Source organism: Lissotriton helveticus, chromosome 8, assembly GCF_964261635.1.
Source record: "Lissotriton helveticus chromosome 8, aLisHel1.1, whole genome shotgun sequence".
Taxonomy (NCBI): domain Eukaryota; kingdom Metazoa; phylum Chordata; class Amphibia; order Caudata; family Salamandridae; genus Lissotriton; species Lissotriton helveticus.
In genome coordinates, this window is record NC_136069.1 from 167,893,262 (window position 1) to 167,916,727 (window position 23,466).

The window sequence follows — 23,466 nt, forward strand, 5'->3', positions numbered from 1 at the left end:
TGTAGAATGAACATAGTTAAAGCGATACTCATGAATTACACAACATAACACATCCCCCTTTGAACAATATAGAAAAAACTCATAACTTGTGCCCGACACCATCCCCCACCTTTACACAACTAAATTGGGAAAGAGAGAGAAAAGAAGAAGAAAAAAAAAACGAATGAAAATCATTGCAAAAGTGTAAAATTATTCCTATAAAGCAAACTTCACAAAGGAAAGTTTTCAGAAATGTAATCAGCCAACCAAACAGGAGGCCTTTTTTCACGCCTAGGGTTTCTAAAAATATTTATCACATCATCACATATCGAACCAGAAGAAGTAGAAGCGCCCAAATCAGAAGATTCACCACCATTATGCGGGCCAGAAACATCTGAGACAGGACAACTGGAAGTATCAGAAATTGCAAAGGCATCAGGTGACTTAGCACAAAACAAATCCTCTAAATCAAACAAATCAGATGACTTCTCTGATGAAACCTGGCAAGAAGAATCAACTTGAGGAGGAGAACATTTAGCGATCCTTTTGAGGTTCCAAACCCGTCCATCAGAAAGACGAACAGAATTGTTTAAAACTTCTACAATTTGCATAGGTTCATAAAAACCACTTTCCTCCTTGGGAGATTTACAAGGTTTTTTGACTCTTACCCACTGACCAACAACCAAATTAACATCCTTCACCTTATGCTTTGTATCATAACACATCTTGCTTTTGAGATGCGAAGCTTGGCTCCTTTCCTTCACAACATCCTCAGACCAATTCACCACATTAGACTTAAACAACCACCCTGGAGTAAACTTTGTTCGTGGATTTCTGCCACGCATAAGTACAAAAGGAGGAAAACCTGTAGCCTCACAAATCGAGGTTCTGTAAGACCAGACCATCTTCAAAACCTGAGCTTCCCACTCCTTATTCTTCCCAGACATTTGTATGGTACTTTTGATGACACGGTTAAAACGCTCAACCATTCCATTACTGTTTGGGTTGTATAGAGCTGTGGTCTTGTGCTTGATTCCTAATCTATTGAAGTACTCTTTTGCCTTAATAGAAGTAAACTGGACACCGTTGTCACTTAGCAAAATAGAAGGAATGCCTTCCAAAGTGAAAGATTTGTCCAAAAATTTCAAAACGGTTTCAGTATCAGCCTTACTTACAACTTTTACAAAAGGCCACCTTGAAAACAAATCCATTAATACCAAGATATATTTTTGCTCACTACCAATGGGACCCATGATATCTATAGCTATTTGTTCCCAAGGAGAAGTAGGTGCGGTCATGTTGCCCATGGGAGGCTTACATACAACCAATGATTTGTCAGCCGTTTGACAAGATTTGCAACTCCTTACAAACTTATCAATATCTGCATCCATACCGGGCCACCAAAATGAAGACTTAACTGTGCGTTTAGAACGAACAATGCCGAAATGCCCCTCGTGGCATAAAGCCATTATGGACAACCGCAAAGTCTTTGGAGGTATTACTCTCTCTCCAAACCAGATGTTGCCATCTCGGACGCTTAAATCTAATCTAACCTCCCAAAAAGACTTCAAAGGATGCTTGCCATCAACTTTCTTCGGCCAGGACCCAGCTAGATGAGATTTCACTAAAGATAACTCTTCATCTTTCAGATACTCATCAACCCACTTCTCCTTCAAAATGCCTGCACCCTCCATGTCTTGTACATAGGCTACTTGGAAAGAATTCCACAATTCATCCTCACATTCATCAAGTTGCTTAGGCATTCTTGAAAGGAAATCAGCAATACAATTTTCCTTGCCTGGTACATATTCCATTTTATAGCAATAATCTTGCAATTTGATAGCAAGTCTGGCAACTCTCGCAGAAGTGTTTACAGTACCTTCAGTAGTTAGTACTCTGAGTAATGGCTTGTGATCACAGCGCAAAATAAACTTTGTACCCCATACAAAAGCTCTAAAGTGATTAACCGCCCATACACATGCCAAAGTTTCATTTTCTTTTTTTTTCTTTTTTTTTTTAAACCTTTATTAGCATCAAAAGGATATACAAGTCTAGGCCTACAACCAAATCGGCCGGCATCAATATGTAAAGCGGTCAAAGGTTCCAAGGCAAACAGTACAGATTCAATCAACAAAAAGCAGCAGCAAAACAATCATAAAAAGGGGAGAAAACACCTAGGAACCAGACGGCCAAAAATCAGGAGTAAAAAAAAAAAGGTTAATTTTATAATATGGGGATGAGGAGTACGATAGGCTCACTTTCAATATAGAGATGTCCGAATTCCCAAAACCATCCTCAGCGACAATAAGGGGGGCATGGGGCCGTAATACAGGAGAGGCAACACAATACACACCGGGAGACAGGGACATTTTAGACATAATCTACACGTTTACATTATCATCTTCACATGCCACCACCCAAACCACAGCCGAGCCAGAACAGAGGGATCGGACAAACATTACATCAAAACTAACCCGTCATAGTGACCTCTAGGAAAAAAAAGGGGGGGGGGCGAGGAAAAGGGGAGAGAGGGGGAAAGGAGGGGGAGGGGAGGAAGACAAAGCGGAAAAACGAGAAAAGAAAATGAAACACAAAAACGAAAGAAAGAAGACCACGCCGAAACAGGCGTCCCGTGGCAAGAGTACAGGAGAGAACAGGAGCATCCGTAACAAGGAGGGTACAGCAGTCGAGACGAAAAGTAACCAACCCAGAAGAGGAGGATCGACGGAGCCACACACCCCATCCCAAACATACCACGGGATGCAAGGACCGACGCGGCCCTACTATAAAGAGACACAAAAGGGCCATAGAACCATAAAACAAACAACAAATAGAACCCAACCCACCCATCCCACCCTGCACCCCTGTAGAAGGCTATGGCCTACCCTTCAGACAGCGTGCCTGTCGCCCTAAACCAGAACCCGAAATATAGCAAGAAAGAAAGAGAGAAGAACGAGACAAAAAGAAACAAAAACATAAAGAAAGAAAACAGGAGGGAGGAGCATGAGAACAGAAATCAATACGGTCGGCCGCAGCCCTCTGCCCAACCAGACAATCGCAGCAAAAACAGACCAGGACGACACCATTTCAAACTCCATAAAACTTACAGAGGAGAGGACCTCACACCTCGCAATGGGTACAAACAATCGCGCCACGAAGTCGTACCGCAATAATCCCCAGGAGTCGCGCATATCACCCCCAGCCCTTCCGAACAACAAATCCCACCCACCACATGACAATGTAAAGTGAGCTACTCAATACAAAACCAGCACACAATCGAAAAAAAAATGTACTGCCATGTAGACAAGGGGGGTAAATCGATACGCAAGTGAGCAAAAGTCCGAGTAGAGAGTTTATAAGCATCAGCAATCGCAGCACGGGTGATGAAGAGCAGGAGATCAGTTCCGCTGTTCGGGAAAGCGAGGGGTTCTCCGTAATAGACAAATGCGAGGCCATCGGCGCAGGCGGCAGTCCACCAATATTCCCGGGCATCCCAGCCGAACAGGGCCGCTGCACAATGTCCAAGTCCCCGGGGTCAGAACCTCGAAAAGCAGGGAGTTCCAAAGTCACCGGCACACAAAATGATCGGCGATCCGCGGCGGCAACACCTGCAGCAGTCGAGGGGGGCGAGGCAATGGAGTCTCTGACACAAGAGGGAGGCAAGAAGAAACGGCTGCTCAAAATGGCGGCAGATCGTGGCGGGCTCCCGGGGACATCGGGGGCCAGGAATGCGCGCAGGGATCGCAGAGCTTCCAGTGTAAGCTCCGGCTCACCATACCAGACCCCCGCGCCATCAGGCAACCCAAGCCCGCCGCCACGAGGCGATACAAGTTCCAGATGGTCGGCCGCCATTTCGCGAAGGCAGCCCAGTCGCCACCCTCCGCGACTCTCAAAAACAGTTAAAAAATGTAGGACTTTACAGAACTCCGGGGGGCTCCCAGCAATGGCAGCCTTGGTGCAGAAAGGATGTCTGCCCAAAGCGGGTCTCCGCCTACACCAGCACCGGCGCCCCAAACAAGCAGAGTCCGGGCGAAGAGGTCCAGGGCCGCCGGACACAGCAGCGGCGGGGGGGACCCCCTCACAGAATCAGTCCCCGGTGCATCGCCCCCACATCAGCCTCGCGGCCACCAGGGCAGGCCCGGATCAGGATCGCCGGGATGTTCGCACAACGGCTCTCATCATTGGTTCACTCTCTCGACCGGGGCCGACAGTCGTCGGATCCCACAGGCTAGGTCCCGGTCTAAGGTTCACGGAGGCCCCGGTCTTACGGAGGGCACAACTTCGGAACCGCTGCACGTCGAAACCTCCGGGCCAAACGGTAAGTACAAGTGAGGTGTTCCGTCTCCAATTCTCCGATAATGTGTCGTCTCCGGACAGGATATGATACAGGATATACGATCAGGCCGGAGGGCTGCGGGAGCCGAGCTAAAAGGCGACCATCACGCTCGCGAGCTAGGCTCCTCCTTCCAAAGTTTCTTTTTCAATCGTAGAATATTTTTCTTCTGTAGGCGAGAGTGACCTGGAAGCATAAGCAACAATTTGTTCCTTACCATTCAAACCAACTTGAGATAAAACTGAACCCAAACCTTTAATGCTGGCATCCGTGGTGATGATAGATTGAGTATCAGGATTAAAACTTTTTAAAGAAGCAATATTAGTGATGCAGCTTTTAATGTCTTCGAAATCTTGTTCGCATTCTACAGACCAAACAAACTTTGTTTTGTTTTTTAACAGCTGTCTAATATTATATGTTCTGGTCGCAAAATTTGGAATGTACTTTGAACAAAATTCAGCCAAACCAATAAAGGATCTGACATCATCTTTCCCTTTGGGGGGAGGAGCACATCTGATAGCATCAACTAAGTTAGGTTTTGGTCTAATCCCATCGTAATCTATAACATGGCCTAGGTAAGTGACATGATCACTAGCAAAGGTACATTTGGTGTATTCAACAGTCAAACCTTTCTCATTTAGTATGCTTAAAACTTCGTTCAAAGTGCTGTCATGATCTGCCTTTTCCTTACCAAAAATGAGAATATCATCCTGAAAAAACTTCGTGTTCTTAACTGTGGAAAACAACCTGTGCATTAAACGCTGGAAAACAGCTGCGGCCGAAGCCAAGCCAAAAGGCATCCTTTTAAATTGAAAACATCCTTGGGGGGTTATGAAGGCAGTGTATTGTTTGCTGTCTCTAAACAAAGGAATCTGGTGGTAAGCAGATGATAAATCAATTGTAGTGAACCATTTGGCACCATCAAGCAAAGCTAACATTTCATTAGTTTTTGGCAGAGGGAATTGATCTACTACTATATTATCATTTAAATGGCGAAGATCCACACATAATCTTAATTTACCATTGGAACGTTTCACGACCACCAAAGGAGAAACCCAAGCAGATGCCTCAACTGGTTCAATTATGTTAGACGAGACCAATTTTTTAAGTTCTGTCGCAACATCTTTTCTTAAAGCGATTGGCACACTTCTAACCTTGTGGATCTTAGGTACAGCAGAATCCTTTAAAATTATTTTATGTTCAAAATCCTTTAATTTGCCAATTGTCTTTTGAAATACCGCAGGGAATTTTTTTAACAGTTCTTCACCCGTCTTAGTACCTTCATCCATCACTAACACCTTTTCCACAGAGTTGGGGTCAAGAATAATATGCAAATCCCCTTGGTCTTTCCACCCCAAAACCGATGGACCTTTTTTGGATACATACAACTTGCCATATGATTTACGGTTCTTAAACTCAAATTTCAGCCAGCGAAACCCAACAATATCAATCTTCCCACCATTATAACCCTCTGGGTCAATATCTGGAGATGACAGTTTTGGACCAACTCTGTCCACAAAAGTATTACGCCATATATCTTCATTTACAATTGTATAGGGCGAACCAGAATCAGCATATACCTTAATTCGCACACCTCCTATGTGTATCCAACATTCAGGTTTGTTGTCAACAAGTAAACAACCATCCCTGATGTTGAGAAGTAGTTTCTTCTTCAAGACTACAGCACAATCTGATGCTTGGTCATCACCACTAGAAGTGTTCTCATCAGAGGCAAGCTCCTCTTGAATACATTTAACAGTCTTTGTCCTTCTTCTACATGCTTTAGTGTAGTGACCATACAGTCCACAAGCACCACATTTACTCTTTTTTGCAGGACATGACTTGGCAAACGCCAAATGCTCCAAACTACCACACCTATAACATTTGGGAGGTTCGCTACTATACCTAGGTTTCGCCCATGTTTCATTCTTTTGTTTAAAATTACTGTTTTTTCTTGAGCTTGAATCTATTTTAGCTACTACATCTTTATTGACAATCTCTGATTTCAGAGCACTAGCACATCTGCTAGATGATTCAGCTTTACGGACTAATGCTAGGATGTCTTCCAAACAAGCATCACCATTCATCCAAAGACGTTCTTGAATGGCAGGATTATTAGCATGCATTACAACTTGATCACGAACTAAATCTTCCAGTAACCCACCGAAAGCGCAATCATTACCCATTTTTTTTAACTCTCCAACATAGTCATCCACAGATTCACTTTTAGACTGTTTTCTTTGAAAATATTTGTATCGCGTAATGCCCATACATACCTTCGGGGAGAAATACTTGTCTAAATTGGACAGAGCTACGGTGAAAACATTACTATCCCCTCCCCCTACAATGGGCTTGTTCATTTGGTTATAACATTTAAGACCTTTCGGACCCAAAGAGTGTAAAAGAAAACGTTTCTTTTGATCAACAGACATTTTACCATCAGAATCTACAGTCTCGATATAATTTAAAAAATAGTCTTTCCATTCTAACCATTTCAAATTTGGTTCAGAACCTTTGCACCAGAATTCTTGAGGGTTACTTAATGAAAATGTTTGTTGACTCATGTTGAGGTAAAAAGATGAATTAAAAAAATAAAGATGATTGCAGAGGTAAGTTACCAGTGTACAATAAAACTGTTTAAGGTGGAATTGTTCAGTGAGTAGTAAAAAGACTATAACAAGTCTTTTTTTTTTATATGCACTGTCAGTCTTCACCACCAATTCCTCTGAAAATGTAGAAATTCTTCAAAGTGTCTGATGAATTAAACGAGTAGCTTAGTTCCAAGCGTTCAAGAAAGATTACCTGTAACCGCTCTGTAAATCCGACTTGTGGGTGTCGAAATCGGTAAAAAAAACAAAAGAGAACGTCTTCCGTTTTTTTTTTAATCACTACGAGTAGGCCTGCCCAATCTAAAATGGCTGCCACGCATCACGTGATGCGCCACGTTCGCAGTGAACGTCTGACGTCAATGGGTAGCAGCGCGAGTTCCTGGAAGAATCTTCAAGCTTGAGGACGCGCGCATTCGATCTCCGCTTCAAACCCAGTAACGGTAAGCGCTCGAGCGCAAATGTCTCCGCATATGAAATATATCCAAAGTTATCACAAATAAAAATATTCTTTTAGAAACAAAGCGTCGCTCACCAGGGTATGTCGCGCGTATAAGATACAGTCCTCAGCGCGCTGTCAAAACACACTAACGTCGTCTCTGCTCCGAGTCTTATTCTGTAGAAAGTCAAAATCCAAATAAAGCGGTTCACAGGTTTCTCATCAGTAGAAAAAAAATATCCCGATCGTCGCCAGTTGTTGTGTAGATAAATCACACATCAATTAAGTTGGAAGTAGGTTTAATACAGGAATGGAGCAGGTACACAGCCAGACAGGTTAGCAGTCAGCAGTAACTGAATACATTGGAATACAATATGTAGGAACACTCGGAATAGAATGTAGAATGAACATAGTTAAAGCGATACTCATGAATTACACAACATAACAGCTTCCATCCCTGTATTACCTTCTTCTTCTTGTTCATCTATTTCTTCACAAGCTTCACCAGTGAGTCAACCGATTATATCTTCACCAAACACAAATTCTGAATCACATAAATCTTATCGCAATTGTTCAATTCCTGTAAGGTTCAAAGAATATTATATGTCTTAACAATACTTTTCATTTTAGCCTTTATTGCATTTTATAGGAAGAGAGATGATGTAAAGGGGTTTGTTTCCTTTTATTCTCTCAAGTCTTTTCTTTATGTTTATTGTTCTATGCTTGGCATTCATGGAAGCATTCTTTAGGATTACATGTTCTATGTGTTGTAACGTTGTTGAGAGTGTATGCATCTCTCGTGGTGCGGTTTTCCAGTTGAGCTCACAGCTGTTGGATTGCCATTCAGCAGTTAGACTTACTGGAGAACAGCAGCACTCCTGGGTTATGCTGTATTGAAGAACAAATCTTTAACTTGGATTAACTTCTGTTCCTGCCTTCTTCTTCATTTGGATCACAATTACAAATCATCATACTTTACGCCCCACCCCCATGGCACATCACCTTGATGACCAAGACTGAGAGGATAATGGCAAATAAACGCTCTCAACAAAAGGCAAATCACACATACTGAAACTCCCATGTTGTAACAAATACCAAAAGTACCTCATAAGGGGTACTAAACCCCACAAATGTATAATATCGTACGTCAGCGGGAGGGACTCTGCACCATCAAATGTGGGTCTAATATTCCACAAGCTGAGCTATCCCGGCCCCACGCTTCGCACACCTATTGCGCTCCAACGGCTACATCCAGTCACATAAAACCTACTTGTCTCCGTTCACCACAGCTGCTCAAAGGCCACAATAGGCTCTGGCTAAAGTAACCTGTGACAACAAGCTGGTCGGCTTTGAACGTGTCCTGGTCAAGTGGAGCGCGATTAAGGTACTAATTCAGCGGCGTTGCACAGGTAAACTCCGCTCCGCCGGCGGCCCTAGTGCAGCGACAAAAACTCCGAAAATTCCGGTGTCCGCTAACCCTAATGGGACGTTGTAGTTAGAGATCTACGATGGCGGAATCGCGCTGTACGTAAGCGTGACCTCGCTACGTCGTCGCCTTGATTCGCGCTGACAGCAGAAGAGACGCGCGGCGCTCATACATCTGTGACGCTGTTTGTGGAGCGCGCTGACAGCGATGAAGCGGAGGCGCTCTAACACTCTTGATGCACGTGGAATGGTAAGAGTACTTTAAATATCGTGACCGTTTTAGCACCGGTACTCACCACAACCGTAATTGGGTGCATTTCCGTACATTCCACAGCGAAGCTGTTCACAGTTTCATCCTCCGCGTAGACACGATGTCGTTTTTAAAGAGTAGTTCACTTTCGATGCTGCCACATGCATTTCATTTCTCGACCTATGCGTACATTCTTGTATCAGGACCGTTCGTCGCCACAATTGTAGTAATGGACATTGGACATACACCTCTGTAAACTTTCAAAGATGATTTATTGTTCATTGAGGGCTTCAACATACTCCGGGACAACGTAAAGGAGCAGCCGTCTTTGCAGCTCCTCAACCGTCTTCTCCCCCACGTTCCATGTACATCAAAATGTGCCTAGGTACAACTTTCTTAGGCAGTTCCAGTGAAGAGAAGGCTGGAGCATCATGATCTGTTTTCAAGCTCCTCCGTGTTTGCTCGAAATTGTTTCGTATACATTTCTGTGTGTGGTCTGCTTATCTCTGCTAACTAACTCTTACCGCAGTAGAAATCAGGTCGTACACTTGATACAACGCACATAATATATTACATTGCAGCCTTCGATCAGAGCCAAATATTCTTTAGATGTTAACAATAAACCCTAGTGAGAGAGGCGTGAGATAGAGAGTGTATGTGTGTGGTAAAGATTTAGCTAAAATATGTTATAATACCAACAGTTGATATAGTAATTGAACACAATGTTCCTATTGTAAGAATTGAACAAACTTCATAAACAATCGAACCCAAACGCTTTAATCTCTGCAAGAAATTGATTCACATTTCAGTCTTTTGCATGCCAGAACACTGAGCTACTACAATGTCACTGGTCTGCTTTCAATATGTGCAATGTTTAAGCAACAAATTCAGTTCAATTAGATTTTTCTTCACGGTAGTTGGCATCTGCATTAGCAGTGGCAGACTTCCAGTGATTTTCAGTTTTAATGTTCAAGTACCTATCGTTGCACCTCCCACCGTCTTATTTTCTCAATGAGATAAAACTCTCACTGCTCTTTTTGCTAGTGAAACAAAATCTGTATAAATAAGCATTTACATCTTTAACTAGCTATTGCAGGGGTGTGGAATTTAATAAAATATCTACTTGTCTGTGGGGCAGGTTGCTTCATAAATCTACTTGTCCTGTATCAAAATTCACATGTCTCTTTGGTTCATGTAGTGCAGCGACAAATTATGGCATTATATGAGAGCTCTGATATAGTCTCTCTTGATTATGCCAGGGCACCTACCATAGAAGTGTTTGAATACTTGCAGTCCCCTTAGTTGCCACGTTTCTGCAGATCTACATACTGGGGCTGAAGGTAGTGGTAAGCAATAGTTCCAGGGTTAGAAAGCCATTTTGAGTCTGTGCAAACCTACTAACGTGCATGTTTTAAGGGTTTTCAACAACTCCTCTCTAATCTTTTCTCATACTGACAAATGTTGGAAATTTACTCCTGACAATGACAGATGTAAACCTTCTTCCAGAGTTGGAAAAAAGTGGTTGGAGCGAAAGTGAACTTCAAACACTTAGATTTTCACATGAGCAAATCTACACATGCATATTTGCTCATGCTAAAATGCAGTTCACAAATATTTTCTAGGAGTACTATTTCTTGATCTACTTATATAAATTTTTGGGAATTCATGAAAGCCATATAGCTGCACTTAATGCAAGGACATATACCATCGGGGCCCTTTTGAGACTTTCTTTAATAATTGGGGGGCATATTATCAAGGGGCTTTATCTCCGCTCTTTTGGCTTTAAAAGCCAAGAAAGCAGAGATAAAATTATCTCCCTATTACCAAGTTGTCGCTAACACCAGTTAGCGACAGCTAATAGGAGATAGTGACCATCTTGGGCCCCGCTTTGCATGTCAGTGATATTTATCCCTAATGACATGCAAAGTGGGCGTGCCAAGATGTTAGCGACTGAAAACAGTCGCTAACATCGCTATCTCCTATTACCAACTTTTGGAGATATTCGCGCTAAGCGCGAATATCTCCAAAAGCTAACACTTGCCCAGGAGCAGTTCTTAGCCATGTTATCCAATGGGAGGTGGAAAACATGGCTAAGAGCATTTGCTCGATAATGCATGAATATCGCTGACTTTTCAGCGATATTCATGCATTGCGGCCGTTTTTATCGCATTTGCGATAAACCTTGCTAATAGTAAGGTTTATCTGCGATAAAAATCGACTATTTGCGGCGATAATTTTTGTCTCTAAACAAGTTAGAGACAAAAATTATCTCTATTGGTTGGTAATATGCCCCATCGTCTCTAATTTGGTCTGGTGTTGACCATGACCTTTTGCGTTTATTAAAAGTCTGTCTCTTTCTCTCTGTATTGGCTGGCTTCACTGTGAGTGACAACATTCTGCTTTTTCAGATGGAGCATATCGGCACACAAACTAATTTTGTTCAGTGCGTAACTACTGTGGCAGTGTGTGATTTTTGAGACCAAAAATAATTTTTGCTTTTGCCAATGTTTGTTATAATGGTGAGGGCCGGGCAGCTCCCACACCAATAAAAAATTACAAAAACCATGCCAAAACAAGTCACACATTGACAAAATTAAAAGCTGCCCACCAATTTCAGACCTACTGGCTTTGCCAATGCTTGTTTATTTTTGTTTCCCATAATCTTATTGGAACTGGTTACACTGATTCTCCATTTCGAATATTTTTGGGAAATACTAGCATGCATCAAAAACATGTTACTAAATGATGCTGCAAAGAAATGGAACCAGACATTTTACAGTAGTTTAGCAAAATGTTTTTTTCCTGCTTTCATTTTTAGGGCTCGCCTGGCGTTGCAGCGTGAAGCGCTGTCACCAGCGAGCCTTATTGTCCTTGTGTTGCCTCCCCAAGTGGTACAGACCGGTGCACGAGCAGACTCCGGTCTGTGAACGCGCCTCCCAGAAACAGGCGAAGACTGCAGGTGCCGCCACTGGCACGAGCCGCAGGGAACGCCCACGTACACGACGTCACGCTCCTGCCCTCCCGCGTCTATTCTGCGCTCCAGGCCGACTTGTTTAATGCACCTTTCCCGCTGGGGTAGAGTGTAAGAATTGGCCCATTGAAATCCCTAAAGAAAACAGGCACAGTCCTGGGGGGTTACAAAACGGAAAGTTCACTTTTACACTAGATTAAACAGACGGAGATCAAATGAAGCCCCCTTTCCCATTACTCTCTCACCCCAGAAATGGCACCGTCTCCCTCCAGAAGGTGAGACTCTCCAGTCTTCAAAGCAGCTCTCCCCGTGATCAGAAGCAAACTCCTCCAGAAGCAAACTTTTCCTCCATCAGACACAAACTCCCATAAACCTGCCGTCTTCCAGGAAGGTCAGTGGTGAAATAACACACGCCGAAGTACGGCAAGCAAGAGTGGGCATCCAGGGAGGGAGTTAGGAGGGCCCCCGGCCTGCCTCCATCCTGGGGCGCGAGGCGCAGGCGACAAGCACAGCCGGGCTAGGGGAGGGCGGCGCAGCTGGCAAGCGGAGGCTGGGGTTTGCGAGACGGTGCGTGAGGTCCTGGGCCTGGGCCTGGGAGTGCGGAGTAGCGGCCCCAGCACTTCCTTCTCGTCGCTGACACCTGCAGCTGTTCCCAGCGCTGCTGCCCTCTCACACTGGCTGCTGCTACGGAGAGGCGGGCCCGCCCCTGCCCCTGGGCTTTCAGGTAGCGGTGGGTGGGGAGGAGAGCCGCGCCAACGCTTGAGACTCGGGCTCAACTGGTGAGCTGCACACGGAGAAACCCCCCGGGCACTGCCTGCTCAGCTGGAATGTGCAGCGCGGGCTGGGCCCGGGCCCCCGTGGCTGCAGGGAGGTGCGCACTCATTGTTTGTTGTCTGTGCTGGGTGCAGTGTGTACTGTGCTCAGTCTGCCTGGCTCCACTCCGGTCTGTGAGCGGGGATCCATTTCAGGGTCTTTGAAGTCTGGTAAATGTAGCCCTGATTTTTTTCGATGACCTAAATACCTGGGCCCTAATTACGAGGCTAGGTGCTATTTAGTGCATTTGTTAAATAACGATTATTTATCAGGTGCGATTAATATCTCCTTTTACGAGTATATGGAGACTGAGCTGACATGCGGATTTAGGTGTTTAATGCAATACAATCCTCATGATATATAGCTGCCAAAGTTTCAAATTGCTGTATGTGACATTGTCATAAAATCAGTGTAATTATGAGTGACATTTCAACAACTATGAATGACACATTCGCAAGCCAAAATAAAGCAACGAGGGAAACGTATAAATATCAGAAATTACATCCATTTGAGCAACGAGGAACTCTTAAGAAGAGTCACGTCATAGGTCACGAGCTTTATTATGTCAAAAAGAAACTCATCAATATAAATCATTACCTCATCACACCAGTTGCAGCCTATCAGAGGGCAGTGCAGTGCGACTGGTGCAGCGCACTATGCGCTCACCTTGAGGTGGCGAGCTGTCCTTCGGCAGGGGCGCTGTGTTTAGGAATATTTTACGATTTAAAAGCAGCTGATGCAGAGTTTTTTTGTGCTCCCGATTTCAGGCAGCAATAAAAATGTCAAGATAACTCTTGTGATTAATGTTCCTGCTAGAGAGAGACCAGAGTTTTGCCTAGTGGCAGTTTTAACTGGCTATAAAGTAGATCTGTATTTAAAATGGATAGCTGAGTGGATTAGTAAAGCCAGCCTATGCCATCGCTTTACAACAAATGAAAAGTATGCAAGAGAGGGGCTAAGGAGAGATGAGGAGCCCTTAGGCCGGGTGGAAATGAGGGAATCTGAGGAGGAGGAGGTCATGGGGCGCTAAAAAAGACTGTCGCACTGGCTACACTACAGACTCTGCTGACCTAGTCATACTCGGTGCGTTGAGAAGTTAAGTTGGCAAGCACCACAGTGGTTCTCACTGTCACCCAACCCAAAACAAATTAGTGTGAGCAACTACTAACACAGCTTACTGTCAGTGAGCAGACAGACTACTGTGTAATGCGCAGTTCTCAGCTGTAACAGGGCAGACAGGTGGCAGCTCAGAAGATGAACATCGGGGTGGATTGTATCACCTGTGCCAAAGTTGTTTTTCATGGTTCTGTTATTTCTCTGGTATTGGATATACTTTTACAACATGTATGTAATTGGGCCTCATGGGCCAAGATGTCCAAACAAAATGTAATGTGTTTAAAAAAAAAAAAGAGATGAACATGACGTTGTGGCACAAGAAAACAAGTAATGAAAATGCAATAGGTCTCGCCTTTGATTAAGTTAAAGCCATTTGCTTTGCTAATGGTATTGTATAGCAAAGCACATGGCTTTAACTTAATGAAAGGCGAGACCTATTGCATTTTTAATGCTTGTTTTAAATGACCATTTTATTTTGAAATCAAAGTATCATCAATCTGGCTTTCAAGCTTCTTCAAATATTTGCATCAAATCAGAGAGCATCCTGGGAGGATTATACATAGCCTAATATTGCTAAACCTTAAAAACGTGTATGCACGTCTTTATACTGGAAGCCCTGTCAGTAGTGCAGTTAGTGCTTACAAGATTTACTTTGAAAGTTCACCCTAATAATAAAGGTTTTCAATTAATGAACCATAAATACAAGTTTGAACAGCATAAACATATGAACAAAAAGATTAGCTTACCTGCAGACTGTGACCTTACCTGATCCATAATATGGTACTGCAAACTGGCAGCTAAAGGGTTTGCGCTGCAGGGGTGGGCCTACTTGTCCGAGGACAAAATACACATGAAAACTTGTGTACTTTTAATTACCACTGTGTGCCTCATCACAAAATCATATACTGTTTTCATTTTAGAAGTGAGATTTCACTTTTTGCCATCTGTAGTTCTCTTAGCTCGACAAGTTCGGTCCGAGGAAGGCACATTTTTAAGAGGAGATTGAAGTTTTTTTTCCATGTCCAATATTGAATTGCATGTTTGAAAAACCCGAGCAGTACATACAATGCTTGGCAGGCTGCACGTTTGAACAGTAAAACGAATGACCTTGACACGTGTTGTATAAGAAGACCATGTGGGGCAGGTGCATTTTCACGCTTCACTAAGTTTCAAAATATGTGTTAAATGCAAACACGGTGCTAAACGTTCTTCTTTTTTTTTACCTAGAGTTTTCGGTTCCTGTGGGATGAAAGCAGATGTGACTTTCTAGAGGCGCACCGTGAAAACTTTGATAATTTTGTATGCAAAGGAACACTTGTTCATAACTCGACACACCATCATTCATGCAGTAAGGTTTGGCTTTGGAACAACAATGTCCAGTGGTGCACTGAATTCAGAGAGTCCAGAGGATGATGGCTTCTTCTGTGCTGGAGACCAGGGGGCTAACAATTTGGTGCAGTGCATGAAAAAGAGAGAATCCATTGATTCTCAAAGGACAAGTATGAGCAAGACAAGCAGTCGTCACAGTTGTAGAACCTCACCAGAACACAGAGACACTAAAACACGGGATAGCAGTAGCAGCAGAGCTGACAGCAAAAGTTCCTTCTCTGAAGATTCTGTAGATTCCGGCCACAAGGACCTTGCAGAGTCCGATCGGAGTCCCAGAACATTGGAGCAATCCCCAGTTACGAAAAATGTAATACAACAGAAAAAGAAGAATGCTTCCTGTGCTAACCTGCCTAAAGGTAAGAAAAGTGTTCAGTGGGACAAATGACACAATTAAACAGTACCCAAGGTGGTGCTGATGGCGTTCTCAGCAGCTTGAAAGCATCAATAAGTGCAATGGACAGAGTGAGTAAGACTCGCAAACTATAATTTCATTGGATAGGGAGAAGTGAAGTAGAGTACCCAAGAAATACAGTGTAGGCAGTAGTGCTAGAAGAGGGACATATCCTTGAAACTCATCTGATTCCTCAAAATTCACTAGATTGTCAGTGGACCAGATGATATTGTTTAAATAAGACCAATTACATAATTAAGCACTGTCTCATGAACGCAATGCACCGTTAAGGCCACTTTAGACTTTTTCTCCCCTGAAAAATCCTCCTAATTTTATTCTTCTCAAGTAAATATTAGCTTAGAATGTCTTATTAACTGTGATAGGTGAAAGAGTGCCACACATTCTATAAAATGTACCTATTCCCAGTGGGAAACTGCCACTACAACGCGGGCATCACATCGTGATACCCTTACAACGACCGCGGTGTTACCACACACTGCCATTACTACGCAACTCATTACATCGACTTGCAGTAGATGGCATGCTAACATTAGAAATAGTATAGTTTACTATTCCAACACCTTCCCTACTGTTATGTAGGCTGGAGTTGGAATAGTAAATTATACATTTCTAATGTCAGCACGCCATCTACTGCAAGTCGATGTAGTGACTTGCGTAGTAATGGCTTTCCTTGGTAACAACGCGGTTGTTGTAATCACCGCGTTTTTATGGCACACGTTGTGATGACTCGCGTTGTAATGAGTCATATTCATACCAGTTTCTGAATTCCATTACTATTGTTTCCATCTGAGGAGCTCCACAAAGCTGGTTTACACCCAATTAGGCTTATATAGGGACTTTTTCAATTGTAGCCCCTTAACATACCAAGAAAGTTGCCTATTAGCCTTCCCTGCACTTATAACTGTTGTATTATTAACATGTTTTGCAAGCTAATGTGTTTTCTTGCAACCATCCACGGCTCTGAGTAAGTGTCGTCATAATAGGATAAAATAGGGTTGGGAATGCTTCCTAATTTTGGTGGTGCACTTTATTTAAATGAAAACGTCTGTTATATAAAGATTAAACGGGCAAAATGCTATCTTTTTAAATGTTGAGCTGAACTCTCTCCCTGTGTCCTCATGAAAACCATATTTGAACTATGAATCATAAGACACTCTAGTCAGTGCTGTGTGTAGACAGTTTTTCTCTTAAAATTCTCCAATCTATTTTTTGAATGTGGTGCTGAAATGAGTGAAGTTAAATAAAAAAAAAAAAAGAGGCATATACATTATGTTCCAGTACTTCAGAAACAATGTTTGACAAGCCCATTATGTTGTCGTCCGAAATATGGATCAGAAACTCATCTGTGATCAAGGAAATGTGGTGTTCAAATTGGCTCAGTAAGCGCTGGAGTAAATATTTTGCAACATAATTGCTGTCCTCATCTGATAACTTATTTAATCACTATTTAGTTGGGTCCACTCCCCATTTTGAACTTTGGCTTCAGATTGCTTTTTTGGCAACAGACATCTGTTTGCCAGAGCTCATGTCATCAGGACATGCTTTGGGCCCCTTCCCAGCAGCCATCAGTTGTTTTGTGGCAGCAGTATTTGGCTGTCACAGTCATGATATCTCCATAAGGAATGGAGAGCACCGGACTCACCTCTGGGCATACCCGACAAAGGCAAAACTCCCTTGCTCACTGTGCCACAGGATTCAAGCTAGACTGGCTTATGAGCGGTAATACCCGAAACCAGTCCCAGGATGCTTGTTTCCGGTCCAGGGAAGTCCTGGCTTGGCAGTTCAGACTGGACTGTTCCCATAAGGAACAGGGTCAAGAATGATTTGCATATGGCTGGGTCCAAACTGGGATGGCATAGTGAGCAAAAGGATTATGGATTAAACCCAGATTTGTGACTGGGGGTGAGTGGTTGTAAAGTTTGAGCACTCCGTCCATCTTGTTGTGTTTGCTGACCCAGATCCTATCACCAACATCGCAAGTGTATGTTGTGCATGTTAGTGTATGTAGCCTGCATGGTACATGCATGTATTGTATGAGTGAAGCAGAGTAATGGAGGCCTAGTTGATCAATGTTGGATACCTCAAGCTTGAACTTGTGCACAAGATGGATGCAACATATTTTTTGCAGACAGTGAGAGTTAATTCCTGGCAATCTTAAAGATGGAGGAAGCAGACCTAGACACTGAAGTGGGAAAAGAGAAGTCAAGAGTCATTTTTAGAAATTTGATTGGGCCCTTTGCAGAAAGGAGCAGCTGACTAGTCTCACGGAACCACTGCCATTTGGTAGATGGTGGGGGCGAAGGGTGGTGCTGTAGTCTCGTTTGTTCAAAGCAAATTGGACCCATTAGGTGAGGCCAGCCTTTTGTATTTTTATGATCACATTTAATTGTGGCTGATGACAACCAGTTGCAAAAAGCCCACTTCTCACTATGCCTCTGTTGTGGGTACTCCACAGTGGAGGCTACACTGCTGTGAGGAGCATCACTCTTATCGACTGAAAGTGTCTCGGAAGCAGCCTGGAGAGGACACTTGAAAGGAGAACTAACCCAATAGTCATGTCCGCTTTGACCATATAAAAGTGGAACCTACTTGTTTTTCCAGTTCCAAGTACTCTATGACAAAGAAAGGGAGTACTCCATAGGGTACTCTTATAACTCCTGTGCAACCAGATCTAGCGCCTACCTGACACCCAGCTTTTCAGAGGTGATGGAATTTTACCCCAGGGTACCCCTTTCAGAAAGAGTTGACTACCTGTCCTGGAGTGCCTAGTAGCCAGGCCGCCGCAGAAAGAAAGGTGGAGAGACTGCCAACCCTGAAGGAGGAGGAGCAAGGTGCAGTGTATCTGCAGAACAGGAGGGTTGTGGTTATTGTTCTGTGTGCCCTGGTGTTGTGTACTCCAGACTTTCCACTTTGCAGTTTGTGCAAAGAATAGTGATACAGCATGACTGGAGCTGCTGTGTCTGATTTGTGATTCTGCTGCTTCTGATTTGTGATGCTGCTGCAAGACCTTCACCGCAGAGCCCAATGTGTGAAGTTTTGGCCTGACCTGGTCCGTTCAGCCCAATCTGTGAAGTGTTGCAGCGACCTGAGCCTCTGTGCCCAAATTGTGAAACCACAGCATGGCCTGAAGCCACTACACCTGCATCTATTTAAAGAGTCACCCAGTGCTTCTGTACAACCTGGAATTCATGTGCCTGAGCCCACACGCACGTTGTCAAAACATTCCAAACACAAACAGCCCGAGTGGGCAGCACTGGGCATGCGCCAGACCATTTTTGAGATGATCACACAATTCCCTGAGCAGCCACCCCTGATCACAGCTCCATCACTCATTAATGACCCCTGAGGAGGCTGAGAGGAACTGCAAACTCGCATTCAGCCCAGAAGAGGGTGAAAAATCAAACATCTGAGGAGCCAAGTCGGCTGCTCAAGAAGCACCAGCCCGGTCACAGATTGAAAGTGATTCTCTAGGTGATAATGATTAGCTGAGTGATAACACACAGTGTTTTAACTCAATTAATTGGTTATCACAAGCGTATACTGGGGTAATATTTACCTTAGCCTAGTCAAGCTTGAAACGCACCCTAAATTACATAATGTACATTTTCCTATGTGTAGCATTTACTTCTAGTGTGCAGTAATGTTCTTCTCTTTTTGACAGTCAAGCATTATGTGGCACAATTAGTTATTGTATTAATAGATGTTTGTTGCTTGCTGGCCTTGATCATCCCCACATTACCTCCTTGAGAAATGTATGACTGCTCACCACCCCGACCACTGGGAATAAAGTGCTGAAGTAGTTGTACTTGGCCCAGTTTGCAGAACCATAGTAGGACATATTCTGGTACATCCAAGACAAACAACCTCATGCCCAGTGGTTGAGTCTCAGTAGTCCCTGCCTGGCCCCTGGCCCCTGAATGGGGTCTTACAATTGGTAGCAAGCTGTGAAAGATCCTACTAAAGTCAGTCTGACTTAAAGCAGTAGTGTAGTAAGGCCAACTTGTATATATTAGAACCTAAGTACGGAAATGATTGATACAAAGTTAGTGGGAGTAGACCTTGGCAACTGTTGAGGGATCAGTGTTTAGAAGGATAGAAGAGAGCTCCTAGGAATTGGGTTAGGAATGTCCTTGCGAGTTAGATTAAAGACCAGGTAGAGAAACTGGAGGGGGGAAAGAAACAGTTATTCACTTTAGGGCAGGTACCATAATAGGAATCCAGGTTCTTGAAGCTCCTTGGTAGAGGTTTTTCCCAAGCACACCCAGTGTGTATCCCCAAATTTGCTTTCCAATATTTCCCGATTGTAGTCACTGACATTGATTTCTAGGATAGCATTGTCACATGCTCTAGGAGTTATTCCTTTGCATAGGCTAAGTCTCGCTGAGACCCTGAATTTGTATTTGGCTTTCCCAAAAGCTAATGCTGTGAAAAACACCATGGCGTTTGAGAGGGAGAAAATGCGAGTAGCTTGCTAAGAACAGGAGGAATGTGGGAGGGAGCAACAGGAAGAATGGGCTAAGAGAAGAGAAAATGTGAGTGTGAGGAGTGCGAAATGGAAATGTAGGAAACCGAGATAGAGGATGGCTTTAGATAAAGAGAAGGTCCTCATAGCAGCAGGGACATCTGGGAAAAGTGATCTCACTTTCAATTCTACTGGGATACCTGCCAAGAATCCAAAAGTGCTTATGCATCTGTGGACAAGGGACTAGATATTACTTTAGTATGCAGAGTTTGAATGATGGGTCTAAGATGGCAACTTTGAGTTGCCTGCCCATAAAAGGGACAGCAGTCATTGAAAGGATGTCTCTGGCTCAGCAAATGAATTATGAGCAAATTATGAGCAAACGAAGGAAGCTGTGTTTAGATTGTTCTGTTTGAAACCTTGATTCATGGTATGTTGTATAATTGGAACAAAAAGTTGAAAGGGGTGGAGGCCAACAATTTTAATGCCCTTAACTAGTTGGTGGTGACGGAGCGATTCTATCCCTCTTAGCTAATACCTCTCAGATGTGAGAAAGACACAGAGATATTTTCAGTGTTGTCTGACAAGTGGTTAGCTAGCTGGGTTAACAAAAGTCTAGAGCAGCATGACTGTAAGCTAAAAGGAAAGGGGAACTCTCAACACACTTGTTCAAAACCAAACCAGCCGGTAAGGGCAACAGCAATTCTCAAGGTTCTTGGGAAAGACACAAGCAGAAAGGGAATTCATTTTCAAGCCAGGAACATAAGTAGAAGTGAGGAAAGTATGGTCCTTGCAAGTCCAAGGTGATTACTTGTTATAGGTATTACAAGTAGGGGCATTACAAGCAAGACTGCCATATGAAAGACCCTGTACCAACTGCACCCATGATATGGAGTATATTTTCTATGTGCGAAAGAATCCAAGAGGGCACTGTTGCATTCACGCATGTGGTGAGTGGATCAGGGCAGATTCTGAGACGGCAATGGCACCTCACCCTCTGCCCCTGCTCCAGATGGCATCAGTGGTACTTGCACAGTGTGTATAAGTGAACCAGAGTAATGGAGGTCTGTGGTATCCATTTTGGACACACCTGGCCTTATACACAAAGTAGAGGTAAGATTATTTTCCCAAACAATGGAAGTATATTGCTGACCTAGCTAGAGGGGAAAAGACCTAGGCACTAAAGTGTGGAAAGAAATGACAAGGGTTCTTTGAAAATGTGAATGTCTTTTGTTGAGAGACGCTGCTGATTAGTCTTCCTGAAGCACTGCCAGTTGGTAGTTGGTAGGGAACAAGGGTGAAACTGCAGTCTCTGTTGTTAAAGGCAAAAGGGACCTCGTGTGAAGCCAGCCTTTTATATTTTCCCTGATCACTCTTCAGTGTGATGGATAACAACCAGGCGCAGGAACCTCAGACCTCTTTGTGTCTCTGTTGTGAGTGCTGTAGGGTGGAGACTACCCTGCTGCGAGGGCCATCATTGTCCTCATACTCTGCATCTGGAGAGGATACTTGAAAGGAGAACCACTCCAAAACAGGTGTAGTCCGTGAATCTACATCTCTTAACTGCTTTATGTAAACGTGGGCATCTATGATCCACTTGTTGTTCCAGATCAAGTTCTTTATGCCATTAACAAGAAAGGGTGTGCTTTGCAGAGTACTCTGAAGACTGCAGTGCTACCAGAGCTGTGTCGCCTGTTAGCCAGCTTTTCAGAGTGAGGTGGCATAACCTGAGTCCATCTCTTGATGCAAGTGCTGATTACCTGCCCTGAAGTGCCAAGAAGCCAGCCTGTCTGCTGAGATTGGGAAGGAGCATGCCAACACTCAAATAAAGGCATTTCATTTTTATACATACATTCATTCAACCAAACAAAAGCTTTTAATTTAGTTGGCTTAGCTGCACACAGGAGAGCTACTTATAGGTAGCTGGAATGCTACCTGTACCTCACTTTTTGGAGAAGTCTGTACTAGATTCTCCAAGCACAGTCCGAGGCTATTGGGATAAATTGTGCTCAGTCCCTCTTGACTTTCTTCAGTATCCTATCTCTAGGGCATAAAAGGCCTGACATTGAGCATTCTTGACCGTATGGAACAGCTGTGACATGGGCATGCTCCACTGGGTGAAGATGTTCTGTGCCACTACTGGAAGAAGGCACCCCCTGTGATTGGCATGGCAGTGTTTACTGAGGTTGTCAGCTTTGATGTTCATGGAACCAGCCACATGACCATCAGAGATGCAGGCACCTCTACAGCCTGAGAACTTTCAAAGTGGGGAGGCAGTGTGGGCCCCCAACCTCCCCTACTTATGGTACGACATGGTGGTTGTGTTGTTCATCGGGACTTGGGCTGTTCAACCTTTGATAGACTTTGGTCCTGAGGACCAGAAGGGTGGTGAACCAACAAGAATGTTGATGTGGTGGAGTTGCTTCATCAGCAACCAAAGCCCTCTGATCTCCAATTTGCTCAGGTAACTGTCACCCCCCCCTGTCCAGAAATGATGTTTCTGTCACTACTGTGGGGTTTGGATAAGGCGAAAAGAATGGCCTGCTATTTATTAGGGTGCATTTACCCCCTGAAATCCTGGGCTCTTTAATATGATATGCAGGCATTTTCCAAAAGGCACTCTCAGTGTTGAGCCCATTGAAGCCAATGGCTCCACTATAGATCCAGCATGTGCCACCAGGTACGAGGCATCAGCAGTGTGCATGAAGGCAGCAGAACAGAAGCCTCCGCACCATCCAGACCAGGATGAGGTTTTGAGGCTGAAACATCTGGAGCATAGCTAGATGAATGTCTTGGCTTGTTGGGGCAAAAAGGTGTTTAAAACCACTGGGTGCAAGATAGTGTGTACGAAGGGAATCCTCTCCACTGGCCATTGATCTGATTTCAGTTCAGAGATTGAAGACCCCCAGGGGGCCACAATGAAACTGTAGCCTACAGGTGGCCCAAGATTAGCTGAGACGAGCCTGCCTGCAGCAGACAGTCATTGAGATACAGGAATATGTACATCACTGACCTGTTAAGAGGGGCCATGACCACTGACATCACCTTCATGAACAGCTGGGGGGGAGGTAAGGTTAAAGGGCAGGATGGTGAATTGAATATGTTTCCATTCCACTATAACCCGTAGGTAACTCCTGTGGGTCTGCAGGATCAGCAAATAAACATTTGCATCTTGCAATTTCAAACACCCCCCTCCACCACCCTCCAATCCAGTCTTTGGGCTCTAAGATTAACAGGTCCTACACCTGAAGCAGTGTTTGTTGATAGTTTT

At 43.9% G+C, this 23,466-nt stretch overlaps 2 protein-coding genes across 11 annotated transcripts in view; one reads left to right on the plus strand and one right to left on the minus strand.

Annotated features, from left to right (window-relative positions):
• SH3BGR (SH3 domain binding glutamate rich protein) overlaps positions 1 to 8,771 on the minus strand; it is a 456,857-nt gene extending 448,086 nt beyond the window's left edge. Inside the window, exon 1 of one of the 2 annotated variants that reach the window (XM_078656835.1) lies at positions 8,628 to 8,771. The gene's annotated coding sequence lies outside the window, so the exon portion shown is untranslated. Of the gene's footprint in view, positions 1 to 7,823; positions 7,843 to 8,627 lie in introns of those variants that run through there. The other variant, XM_078656834.1, reaches the window with a different exon arrangement.
• A 150-nt stretch (positions 8,772 to 8,921) lies between these two features.
• The window catches only part of LCA5L (lebercilin LCA5 like), a 976,100-nt gene continuing 961,555 nt past the window's right edge, over positions 8,922 to 23,466 (plus strand). For 4 of the 9 annotated variants that reach the window (XR_013599756.1, XR_013599757.1, XR_013599755.1 and 1 more), the window contains exons 1-2: positions 8,923 to 9,032; positions 15,160 to 15,677. Coding sequence is in view for 4 of the 9 variants with exons in the window: in XM_078656826.1 (XP_078512952.1) it covers positions 15,305 to 15,677 (373 nt within the window). In the remaining 5 variants the exon portion in view is untranslated. Of the gene's footprint in view, positions 9,033 to 15,159; positions 15,678 to 23,466 lie in introns of those variants that run through there. The other 5 variants (XM_078656827.1, XM_078656822.1, XM_078656823.1 and 2 more) reach the window with 5 other exon arrangements.